Below are 14,032 nucleotides of genomic sequence, written 5' to 3' on the forward strand. Positions count from 1 at the left end.
ACAAAAATACTTAAGTAAAAGTACAAAGTATGTTGCATTAAAACTACTCTGACAAGTACAATTGATCAAAAAAAGTGACTTGCGTGTTACTACACAGCTTGGCAGTTCTTAAATAATAATGAGCGGTTCAACGCATCTCAGCCACTATTTGAGGAAATATCCTGATGCAACTCTTCATTATTTCACTTTACGAGATTGCTTTAATGCCGCTTGAAGTTGCTGTGATCTATATTAGCAGTATTGTGACTCACCTAGGGCAGGGTCAGCGCAGTCTTTGTACTGCTCAGGTGTGCACACAGTTGAGGTCCCTGTGTGTAGTAACACAGCTATTATGCATGAACCGGCAACAGGCAGCCAAGATACTACACACTTCGTACCGGGCATGTGAACCATTCTGCAGTTGCAGTTCTCCAGCAGGTAGCGGGTTTCACAGTCAATGCGGCAAGCGGTGATGCTGTAGGTGGAGAAGTACTCCGAGTCGATGGGAGTAGACTTGCAGTCTCCCCAAGGGGGAGGGAGGTACTGAAGCTGAAAAGGCAACAAAGCCAAGGTTAGTGCTCTGTATATCAGTCCAATGGAGTACAGCAAGCAACACAACTCATGTCCAGTGCAGGAGGTAAAAAAACAAAAAACAACAGCAGCAGGCTTTCAAAACCCAAGACACCGGTCTCCAAAAAGAAAGAAAACAAAGTAAATATAATGCTGACATTATTGTTCATGTGCAAGCAAGCAGACATCATGCAAAACATCAAGGATGCGGGTGTAGACCCGGGTTAGGCGGAAGCAGAGTACCATGGGAATAGAGAATAATCAGACTGGACACCACAATCAGGAGACATATTGGAACAAAACCAATCCTAGGAAAGAGGACTCAACACTTCTCTCATGTTGGTGAGTGACAGGCATCACACAAAGCCCAACATCATATTCCTAATGCAGAGAGGTCTATTGTGTTCTTTTTGGTGCAGCTACAGTAAAGTTAAAGTTAAAGTACCAATGATTGTCACACACACACTAGGGTGTGGCGAAATTATTCTCTGCATTTGACCCATCACCCTTGATCACCCCCTGGGAGGTGAGGGGAGCAGTGGGCAGCAGCGGTGGCCGCGCCCGAGAATCATTTTTGGTGATTTTACCCCCAATTCCAACCCTTGATGCTGAGTGCCAAGCAGGGAGGTAATGGGTCCCATTTTTATAGTCATTGGTATGACTCGGCCGGGGTTTGAACTCACAACCTACCGATCTCAGGACGGACACTTTAACCACTAGGCCACTGAGTAGGTACAGGCCAAAAGTTTGGACACACCTTCTCATTCAATTAGTTTTCTTTATTTTCATGACTATTTACGTTGTAGATTGTCACTGAAGGCATCAGAATTATGAATGAACACATTTGGAGTTATGTAAGGTGAAATAACTGAAAACATGTTTTTATATTCTAGTTTCTTCAAAATAGCCACCCTTTGCTCTGACTACTGCTTTGCACACTCTTGGCATTCTCTCGATGAGCTTCAAGCACACCTGTGAAGTGAAAACCATTTCAGGTGACTACCTCTTGAAGCTCGTCGAGAGAATGCCAAGTGTGTGCAAAGCAGTAATCAGAGCAAATGGTGGCTATTTTGAAGAAACTAGAATATAAAACATGTTTACAGTTATTTCACCTTATTTTGTTAAGTACTTAACTCCACATGTGTTCATTCATAGTTTTGATGCCTTCAGTGACAATCTATAATATAAATAGTCATGAAAATAAAGAAAACGCATTGAATGAGGAGAAAGTGTGTCCAAAGTTTTGGCCTGTACTGTATATTAGATTTGTAAATATAGGTCATGAAACACTGCGATGAGGTGGCGACTTGTCCAGGGTGTACCCCGCCTTCCGCCCGAAGCAGCTGAGATAGGCTCCAGCACCCCCGCAACCTCGAACAGGACAAGTGGTAGAAAAGGGCTGGATGGAGGTCATGAAACAACATTATTCAAGAAAGGCAATCTCTTACATTTGCAGACCCGAATTTAAGACAACCCTTCTTTTTTAAGACCAGGTCAAAGACAAAACTAATCTTGTTTGAATGTCATGATTTCAATATTGATTGAAAAATGAGGGAAGATTCTTAGTCGGTAGACCGTTGTTTTCCATTCACGTAAAAGCAGCATGTGTGTGCGACAGGAAGAAAACCTCTGACTCACTTGGGGAAAAGTCATTTCTGCTGGTTTGGATGTATAAATCTCAATTATTGCACTAAATTGTTTTGGGGGCCACATTTTTAGAAAGCCAGACGAACTTCTCCCATCATTCATATTTCTATTTTGTGTAAAACGTCAACACTTCAATACATTTACCTCCCGAAATGAATAATATTGTTACAAATTAAAATGCAAGCAATATGTTTAGAATTGTCAAAGATCCTCTATACCTGCTTTTTAAAGGCCTACCGCAAAAACATGAGAAAGATTGTATTATATCTAGTAATGGGTCAAACAGTACTAAAGCATCGATGCAGTATGAAACGCACAAAGTGATACTGACACCCGATGTGTGTGTCACTTTAAGAAAAACCATGTGACCGCTGTGTCATTTGACTACGAAGCGCCAAATTTTGTTTATCAGGATGCACTTCTGTCCCCTCATGACCTTGTGACCGCTCGTACTAAAATACGTCGGAGGAGTGGTGTGCCATTTTTGGAATCGGTTTTCTTCGCCATAATCGCTCTAAATGGAACTAAGAAAAAATAAAATTCCGGAAGTCTGGGATTATTTCGATTGTATATATATATATATATATATATATATATATATATATATATATATATATATATATATAAGTAAAGTATAAATGTTACTTTGCTGTATGATGGGTAAATAACACATGGGTGAGTTTGGCACACTCACTGGCTGTATTGATTCTACTCCGTGTTGGTGTTTCATGATAGCGCCATCTGCTGGATTAAAAAAGTCACTACATTTGACTTGCATTAATAGTTAGCAAATATATGTATATATTAGGGATGTCCGATAATGGCTTTTTGCCGATATCCGATATTCCGATATTGTCCAACTCTTCAATTACCGATACCGATATCAACCGGTACAGATATCAACCGATATATACAGTCGTGGAATTAACACATTATTATGCCTAATTTGGACAACCAGGTATGGTGAAGATAAGGTACTTTTAAAAAAAATTAATAAAATAAAATAAGATAAATAAATTAAAAACATTTTCTTGAATAAAAAAGAAAGTAAAACAATATAAAAACAGTTACATGGAAACTAGTAATTAATGAAAATGAGTAAAATTAACTGTTAAAGGTTAGTACTATTAGTGGACCAGCAGCACGCACAATCATGTGTGCTTACGGACTGTATCCCTTGCAGACTGTATTGATATATATTGATATATAATGTAGGAACCAGAATATTAATAACAGAAAGAAACAACCCTTTTGTGTGAATGAGTGTGAATGGGGGAGGGATGTTTTTTTTGTGTTGGTGCACTAATTGTAAGTGTATCTTGTGTTTTTTATGTTGATTAAATAAAAAAATTAAACGATACCGATAATAAAAAAAACGATACCGATAATTTCCGATATTACATTTTAACGCATTTATCGGCAGATATTATCGGACATCTCTAGTATATATATATATATTTTTTATATTCTGCACAAAAAGCTACATAAACATGAATATGAAATGTGCCACTCTGGTCAGTGAGCCAAATAGTAAACAGGAAAAATTATATTTACCTTATTTGGCGCTACAAAATCAAACTTACCCCACACTTTAGAATTTCACTTTCCTTAGTTCCATTTAAATCAATAATGACAACGAAAACTGATACCAACCACCAAACCCCACTCTTCCGGCGAATTTCAGTACGAGTGGTCACTCGTGAGCCGACAGACGCGCATCCTGATAACCACAGTTTGATGCTACGTAATCAAATGACACATCAGCTTTATCGGTCACATATTTTTTCTTAAAATGAAACACACATCGAGTCATCAAGGGAGGCGGTATCACTGGTGTTTTATAATGCTTCAATGCTTCACTATTGTTTGACCCATCACTACTGTTACTATTTAGCTCATGGACCGTGAAAAATATACCAAAAAAAAATGTGCTAGCTATTTTATTTGTAGGTCAAATGTAGTAACTTTTTTTAATCCGGCAGATGGCACCATTATGACACACCAACACAGTGTCAGTGCAGGGTCAATACAGCCAGTGAGTGTGCCACTTACTCACTGAGGCGTCATTTACCCATCACTACTTACAGTATATCCAACGTAGCCAACTCTAAAATAAGGATCTGATGCTTGAGGAGACACTCTAAACCAGGGGTGCCCAAACTACGGCCTGCAGGAAAGATACGGCCCGCCAGGGTCCAAAATCTGGGCCGCGGGTAGTCCAGAGTAAAAAAAGTTTTTAATTTTTTTTAATATATATATTTTTTAATCTGTCCTTTCTAGCCCATCCATCGATCCATTTCCTACCGCTTGTTAATCTCGGGGTCTCCTAGCCGCTCAGGCAAATCATATTGTCTAAAAATGCATTTTCCCATCGATAACGTGACGTCATCACGTGCACGCTCTTTTAGTCAATTAGTGCATGAGAAAAAATGGCGGAATCGTTGGGGAAACGTAAAATAGACTCTGAATGTCGAGTTTTTAAACATCAGTGGACATATGACGTTTTTTGTTCGGTGTAAGGAAAAGGCAGTTTGTTTAATCTGCAATGAGACAGATTATATATAAATATATATGGATATAGATATAATATATATATATATAATATATCTTTATATTTACATATATATACATATACATATATATACATATGTATATATGTAAGTATACATATATATACATATGTATATACCTATATATGTATATATACGTACATATATATATACATATATATATGTATATATATATACATACATATATATACATATATATATGTATATGCATACATATATATACATATACATGTATATACATACATATATATATACATATATACATACATATATACATATATATATATTATATATACAAATATATATATATATATATATACATATATATATATACAAATATATATATATATATTTGTATATATATATATATATATATATATATATATATACAAATATATATATATATATATATTTGTATATATATATTTGTATATATATATATACTGTATATATATATATATATAGTATTTACTGCTAACTAGAGGTTTTGCATAACATTAAGATTAATTACCAATCACTAGTTCTACCCAGGATAGCTGCTCTACATACGCGGGTAGACTTTGAACTGATGCCAGAATCATTATGGGGAGTAAAAGCAAATGACCGCCAGCATGGCCCGGTGCTCCTGGAAGACGTTTAAGGGGGCAGGATAGTGGACCAAAGCTAAGAAGACACATAAAAACACAACAAATGTAACGCCAGCCAGGATGAATGGCTCAAGCTGGAATGTACTTAACACATGTCCATTAATTAAACAGGGAACACCAGAAAAGACGATTGCCACACCCACATGATAGCTTCGCTCCGCAGGGGGGCACCGACGGATGAGACTTGACGCATGCAGCAAGCCCAGGCAAAACATACGCTACCCTCTGCTCTTGGGTGGAGACAAAGGTTTGGAAGCCCGGGGCCACGCCGAAGCCCAGCTCGTGTGGGAAAGGAGGCTCTGACTGAGCGTGAAGCTGTACCTTTACGCCGGCCTCATAGGACGTCTCATCTGGGCGACATCATTCACACAAAGATGGTCAAGAGCAAGACAACAGATGAAAAAAAAAAAAAAGGCCTGTGGTTGGCGAGCCACTCAAAAAACAAAACAGCGCCCTGTTCTGTCAGACATTTTTCTCTGCTCGACCTCAAAGCAGCTTCACACCTTGAGAGATACTGCATACTTAAATGAACATTTTATTTACTATAATTAAATACTTTGTGTAACAATGATTCTTATAGACATGTCTCATGAGAATTAGTAAGAATTTCTACAAAACCCTTTTTTTAAATCAACATTTGTTGGACTGGATTTTGTATTTGCATAAACTAACTCTTCTACTCCCACACCGTGACACACATTTGTCAAAACATGTATTTTCAGATCAATGCTGTCATTAAAACCTCCAATTTGACCCCTATGAATTGGACTGACTTGAAATTTCTCCTAAGCACTCCACAAAACACCTACAGTAGCCAAATCACCACAAAATGTGATACACACCTTTAATGTTTGTAACATTTTTACAAGATTTGTTAAAAAAAACGTGGCTGGCATCAAAGAAAAACTCTTTTGGAAGGGCACGGGAATAGACTTTGACTTCCTTTTATTGTCATTCAAATTTGAACTTTACAGTACAGATAACGAAATGTCGTTGCATTAGCTCGTTGTCGTGCAGGATAAAAGATCAATAAGGTGCAGATAAAAATAAAAAGGTTACTGTACAGATAAATATATTGTACTTTTGCATATGCATCCACGTTTATGGATGTATGTTATATTGTCTTTATATTCCAGCGAGTTAATCCGTTTTGGAGGGGGATTGAGGGGATTATTATGATGCGTTCAAGAGTCGTATAGACTGAGGGAAGAAGCTGTTACAGAACCTGAAGGTACTGCTACGGAGGCTGCGGAACCTCTTTCTAGAGTCCAGCAGTAAAAACAGTCATTGGTGGGGGTGGGAGGAGTCTCTGCAGATTTTCTGAGCCCTGGTCAGGCAGCGGCTTTTTGCTATTTCCCGGATAGGAGGAAGAGGAGTCCTGATGATCTTGACTGAGCAACTTAGCAATTACCCATAAGTCACTATTTTTCTTGTTTTTGTTTTTTTTGATAATGATTATTTATGTATTTAATATTGGTATGACAAGGGGGTAGGATTAAATAAGCTCAGCTTCTTTCTACTCCTTTTCGGACGTGTTGTAATGAAACAACTGGAAATACGTGATGCATTACATTGTATCGTATATGCATGTTCCAAATAAACTGAAACTTAACTGAACTGAACTGACCTTTTGTGTGATATTTATAAAACATGAGGACATCTGTATTACATGTACTGTGTTTTGAAAACATGTCATTACAGTCACTGCACGGTAATACAATATACATTTAGAAAAGCTTTTCAGCAAAATTTGAATTTTATGTTGCAGTATTAGCAGGGCTAAACCAATTTTTACACTTTAAAAAACTAGTGCAGTTTGTAAAGGTTTTATGACGATGACAGTTTGACCTTGGAACTGACCAATTCCACTTCCATTATTTTCTATAGGAGATAACTGTGATAAAATATTAACAAATCAGATAAACAGTACGGGCCAAAAGTTTGGACACACCTTCTCATTTCAATGTGTTTTCTTTATTTTCATGACTATTTACATTGTAGATTGTCATTGAAGGCATCAAAACTATGACACCTGTGAAGTGAAAACCCTTTCTCTTGAAGCTCATCGAGAGAATGCCAAGAGTGTGCAAAGCAGTAATCAGAGCAAAGGGTGGCTATTTTGAATAAATTAGAATATAAAACACATGAACAATAACTCCTAACAGTAGCTCCTTTGAATTCCTTTCTAAGTCTAACAAGATCTGATAGCTCAGTTAGAGCTCTTGTTAATACCAAATTTGTGTTATATGTGTTTTATGTTGCACGATTGCACCAAGAAAAATTCCTACTTTGTGAACCCGTTCTCAAACAATGGCAATAAAAACTATTCTGATGTTTTCAGTTATTTCACCTTTTTTTGTTAAGTACATAACTCCACATGTGTTCATTCATAGTTGTGATGCCTTCAGTGACAATCTACAATGTAAATAGTCTTGAAAATAAAGAAAATGCATTGAATGAGAAGGTGTGTCCAAACTTTTAGCCTGTACTTTATATTTTTAATAGTTTAGGGGGAAGACTATGGAAACAAACTCTTATTTTGTCAAGATTTCAAGGGTTTCAGGTCGCATGATCATTGCCAGGCCGATATTAGGAATGCGATAACATTATGTATAGCTTCCAAAATTTATAAAAATGCATCTTATAAAATGCCTCAATTAAGAAAGCTTACCCATGCTGTGCTGTGGGAGGTTTAGGGTGAACAAATCAAGCGCTCCTACTGTACATCGTAAGAGGTCCTAACTTCCCTTACGCTCACGGGACCTCACAGTGTAAACAAACATGGCGGCGGTTGTGCAGGACTTCTTTACTCCTTCAGAGAAAGACATCCCGCATGCTGCGCACACCAAATGCCCTGCAAACACCCCGTAGCGATGTAAAAAAAAAAAAAAACACTGACTTTGACACATTAAACCTCGCTAGCAGGTACAGTTTGTCACACGACTCACCTTTGTTTGAGTCTTTCTCACCTCCAGTAGTGCACAACCGACACTCTAATCTACATTTAAGAAATAATGGAGATGGTATCAGTAGAAAAAACTGCATTGTGAGTAGATAAGAATGAGTCATATATTGGAATATGGGATCCATTATTTAAATCTGTTTTAACTATTAAATGAACCTAAAATATGACTTATTTTATCTGTGTGGACAATATTGGACAAAATGTGTTGTCAAGCTCATGAGATGCGATGCACGTGTAAGCCACTGTGACACTATTGTTCTTTTTGTTTTGTTTTTATAAATGTCTAATGATAATGTAAATGAGGGATTTCTAATCACTGCTATGTTGGAATTCTTATTAATATTGATACTGTTGTTGATATTATTCATTTTTGTTTGACTACTTTTGGATTGTTTTGTGTCGTGTTTGTGTGTCCTCTCAATTGCTCTGTTAATTGCTATTTTGAATGTTGCTGGGCCGGGTTTGGTTTTGGAATTGTAATTGTATTATTATGGTATTATTGTGTATTATTTTGTTGGACAGATTAATAAAAAAAATTAAAAATAAAACAAGAAATAATACCGGTATACCGTACAACCCTACCGATAACGTTAGGGTTGTACGGTATACCGGTATTAGGATAGTACCGCGATACTAATGAATCATATTCGGTAGTATACCGCCTCTGAAAGGTACCGGTCCGCCAATCAACCCCCCCGCCAGACGAGCATGTTCGGCAGCACACAATCACGGACTACTTAAAAACAGACACAGTGTGTAGACAGAAAAGGGAGAACGGACGCATTTTGGCTTAAAAACTAACGATAAAGGTGAAGTTATGACACTGAAACACCCACCGGAAGAGGTGCTTTAAGACATGGCTAGCTAGCTAACAGCTAATGTCAAGCCCGAGTCGGCAGTGTTTTAGATACTTCTAAATCACTAATCCTCGCCTTCATGGCGACAAGTAAAGTAAGTTTCTTACAAGTATCATCCCTGCCGGACGAGGAATAGCTAAACATGCTTCACTACACACCGTAACTCACCGGCGTCACAATGTAAACAAACGCCATGGGTGGATCTACACTGTAATGATACCAAGTACAGTAGCGTTTCTAGTCGATACTACAACGATTCCATTCAATCAATCAATCAATGTTTATTTATATAGCCCTAAATCACAAGTGTCTCATAGGGCTGCACAAGCCACAACGACATTCTCGGTACAGAGCCCACATAAGGGCAAGGAAAAACTCACCCCAGTGGGACGTCGATGTGAATGACTATGAGAAACCTTGGAGAGGACCCCATATGTGGGTAACCCCCCCCCCCCCCCTCTAGGGGAGACCGAATGCAATGGATGTCGAGTGGGTCTGACATAATATTGTGAGAGTCCAGTCCATAGTGGGGTCCATTGATATTTTTTGGCAATCTCAACATCTTCTTTCGTTTAAAAAAAATATATATTATGTTTATAAACTCAGGAAATATGTCCCTGGACACATGAGGACTTTGAATATGACCAATGTATGATCCTGTAACGACTTGGTATCGGATTGATACTCAAATTTGTGGTATCATCCAAAACTAATGTAAAGTATCAAACAACAGAAGAATAAGTGATTATTACATTTTAACAGAAGTGTAGATAGAACATGTTAAAAGAGGAAGTAAGCCGATATTAACAGTAAATTAATAAGTAGATTAATAATTCATTTTCTGCCACTTGTCCTTAATAATTTTGACAAAATAATAGAATGGAAAATGACACATAATGTTACTGCATACGTCAGCAGCTAAATTAGGAGCCTTTGTTTGCTTACTTACTGCTAAAAGACAATTTGTCTTGTATATTCACTATTTTATTTAAGGACAAACTTGCAATAAGAAACATATGTTTAATGTACCGTAAGATTTTTTGTTAAAATAAAGCCAATAATGCAATTTTTTTGTGGTGCCCTTTATTTAGAAAAGTACCAAAAAGTATACAAATAATTTTGAAGCAAGAAATTATAGGTATCAGCTTGAAAAAAAAAAGGTGTATCCTTGGTTTCAGGCACAGTATTTTTATAAAACTTATATTTTTAAAATCCCATCAAAAACCAGGCATTTTGTGTACAAATTCCTACTAAATTAACACAGGAATAATCTCCTAAAAACTATTTGTACTTTACTAATTAGTGAAGTCATACATCAATTGACTTCATCTGTGAAATAAATAACTGTGTTGGACAAGGTGACGTGCACTTCACGTCTCGCTTTACAATTCTTATGACAAGAAATGAAGCTGCTTCATCATCATCCATCGTTTTTTTTTCATTCCGAGCCATGTCCATGTTCTCGCATTAATGACAATTTAATGAATCTGGAGCATCTTTTCGGGTGTAAGCACATATTGTTGGGGCGGGGGCTGCTGTCACGATTAAAAATGACACTACCATGTGTGCCTCTGCTGGCTGGAAACACTTCAGGGTGATAAACAGTGCACATGTTCCTGCAAATGGCTGAATTATAACAGTGAAGAACACGTTAGAAATGTGTCCATTTTGTGGTGTCCAGGTGTCTGCCTCAGTCATCCCATGTTATTCTGCTTAAACAAAAGAAAGCTGGTTGGATTTCATGCATCATGATTTCGTCCAGACAGTTATGTTCAGGAGTAAAATCTATGCACTTGAGAAGGCCTCCTTTCACATTGACTGATTAACACAGTGGGGATTCTAATGAGCCTACGGACCATTACACAAATAAACCTGCTCTTGATCTATTGTACTGTCAGTAAGCGGCACCTGACGGACCGCCATGATCATTTGTGGAGGAACATTTCTCCATCTTCCAAGGACTGAAAAATGACATTAATTGGCTCCAATGAGCAGTTTGATGGTCAAAGGCAATGTAAAACATAAAAGTCTATCAAGTCTGACGCAAACATCTCCAAGCACTATGTGCTTTCGGCTGCCTGCTGACGCCAAGAGACTATTTTAGGAACACTGCTCATTAAAGCAGCTCGAAAAGCTTTTGCAAAGTTTTTTTTTATTTCTGTGGGAAAAGATGCTTTTGATCCTCCAGTCTTGCTGACCACATAGAGAGCTTCCATTTCTTTTTTTTGTCTTCTTCACCAACACTCCAATAAAAGAGTAAACACCAAAAATAGAGATACAAACTGTAAAGCCTTTTGATATCATTTGTCTTGAATTCACGATGTATTACCTATCACGTATAATAGCTTTAATCTAGCTCAGTGGTTCTTAACCCGGGTTCGGTCGAACCCTAGGGGTTCAGTGAGTCGGGCTCAGGGGTTCGGCGGAGGTCAAGACACACCCGACTCATCGTGTAAATAAAAACTTCTCCCTTTTGGCGTATTACGGACACGGCAACAGCAGAAGTCACACTGATTTGCAGGTGTGTCATTTGTTGTGAGTTTATGCACTGTGTTGGTTTTGTTCTTTGAACAAGGTGATGTTCATGCACGGTTCATTTTATGCACCAGTAAAAAAAACATGGTAACACTTTAGTATGGGGAACATATTCACCATTAATTAGTCGCTTATTAACATGCAAATTAGTAACATATTGGCTCTTAACTAGTCATTATTAAGTACTTATTAATGCCTTATTCGGCATGGCCTTATTATAACCCTAACCCTCTAACCCTGGCCCTAACCCTAACCAAATAACTCTAAATTAAGTCTTTGTTACTTAGAATATGTTCCAATAGTGTCCAAAAAACTCTAAATTAAGTCTTTGTTACTTAGAATATGTTCCCCATACTAAAGTGTTACCAAAAACATATAACTTTGTCTTGAATTTGAAAAAAAAAACATTTTATTTTTCACTAAAGAAGGGTTCGGTGAATGTGCATATGAAACTGGTGTGGTTCGGTACCTCCAACAAGGTTAAGAACCACTGATCTAGCTGCTGTATAACATAATCTGTATTTATCGGTTTTATTTTTCACTTTAGTTTAGTTAGACAATTGTTTTTATCAGCTTGATCACACTCTTACATTTGAATGAATCTCCATTTACCGCAGTAAATGACTGTACTTGCTTGCATAATTCCAACTGACTTTAAAAAAAGATGCCGGTAATTTAAAAGGGAATATTTTATAAATGTTTTACTTGATTGCACGTCATTTATTTATTCAAAATTTGGGAACAGACTTATCTAAAGTCCTTTCAGGTAACCATCTACATCATTTGAGTCTATTTCCTGTCAGCATCCCTGTTTTCCATTAGTTAATCTAGCCCAGTGGTTCTCAAACCACCTCAGAAAAAACTTGGCTCGCCAAGTACCACCATAATGACCAACATTAAAATACAGTCGCATAGTAGGCCTAAGTATTCATTAAAAACAAAGCAGCGGTTTTATTTAACAAATATATTTGATATTGTTGGCCACACAGTTTGAACAGTAACACTGTTTGAATATAGGAAAATAAAACCCTACTTTAGTCAAATTATTTTTTTGGTGTACCACTAGGCGGAACCCACGAGAATCACCAGTTTGAGAATCACTGATCTAGCATATTTAGTGTCACCTGTTGCTCCTTGCTGGTGTTGGATTATTGTGCTGTGTACGTCAGCAAGTGTGTGACTTCTTGGCTTTTCTATGCTGCACTACATTTGTTTTGCACTGCCTGTGTTGTCCCGAAACAAACAGACTTCAAAAATAGCGGTGACAACGTCAAGATATATATTTATACAGTCTACATATTTAAAAAGTTAAATTATGATATTTTTGGAGTTTGCAATCTGGGAACACCTCCACAAACAAACTCAAAAAATGGGTTATAAAAGTGCCTGTGGAGCAAAATGTATGCAAAATTTACACCAAAGCATATCCAATACGAATAATCTTGAACACAAGGAAGTGTTTCAAATGTAGATTACAATCATTATGTTTGGTTTTGTAAGTTAGAATTATTTTTTTTAGCACTGTATAGCATTAATAAATAAAGGCACAAAATCATACGGCATGTGCAATTTACAGTACAAGTAATTAGTAATTATTTTATCTCATAACTTTATATTATTGTTAGTAATACATTCTTTCAAAGAGGATCTATTATGCAAAACCAACCTTCCTTGCCTTTACCTGTTTTGTGTATTTGGGATTTACATTAATCCCAAAAAATTAAAATCAAACCATGGAGACATGATGTTTATAAAACAATCTTGCCTTCCTTCATACTTCCTCCCAACGAGCCCAACTTGTGAGTTTTTTTCCCCCAAAGTGTGACGTCAGCAGGTATCTCCATATGGTAGAAATGTACCAAAAGTCTGCCATTGTCGTCAATAAATTCCCTCTTTTTCTCTATCCTGTTGTTGTGGGGTAGACTGGCTCGTACATGCACATGCATCCTCCGCTGTTGCCATTTCTATTACAAGTAGCGATTAGTTCTAACTTATATCTGTCAGTAGACTCGCTAAAAACTACCGTAAAACATAATATATGCAATATTTTGAGGAAATAACCACCATTATTATGTAGACCACAAGGAAGTGTTTAACCTGTAGAAAAAAAAATTAAAATCTGACCCCAACCAAAAACAACTGAATAGGGACCCGAACAAGCCGACTTTCTCCAGAGAGCCGAGCTAAAAAAGAGCTAAACTTCCCATCACTAAAAAGGAGGAGAGCAGATGCTAACTTTACATTTCCTGAAAGATTTTGCTC

General features: G+C 37.1%; 1 protein-coding gene across 5 annotated transcripts in view; it reads right to left on the reverse strand.

Moving 5' to 3' along the window:
- The window catches only part of asic1c (acid-sensing (proton-gated) ion channel 1c), a 168,497-nt gene that overhangs the window by 25,143 nt on the left and 129,322 nt on the right, over nt 1-14,032 (reverse strand). For 3 of the 5 annotated variants that reach the window (XM_061979372.2, XM_061979371.2, XM_061979368.2), the window contains exons 4-5: nt 378-528; nt 252-308 (exon numbers count right to left, since the gene is read on the reverse strand). In XM_061979372.2, coding sequence (XP_061835356.1) covers nt 252-308; nt 378-528 — 208 coding nt within the window. Of the gene's footprint in view, nt 1-251; nt 309-377; nt 529-5,635; nt 5,764-14,032 lie in introns of all 5 variants that reach the window. The other 2 variants (XM_061979373.2, XM_061979369.2) reach the window with 1 other exon arrangement.

This window comes from Nerophis lumbriciformis, linkage group LG19 (genome assembly GCF_033978685.3).
Source record: "Nerophis lumbriciformis linkage group LG19, RoL_Nlum_v2.1, whole genome shotgun sequence".
NCBI lineage: Eukaryota > Metazoa > Chordata > Actinopteri > Syngnathiformes > Syngnathidae > Nerophis > Nerophis lumbriciformis.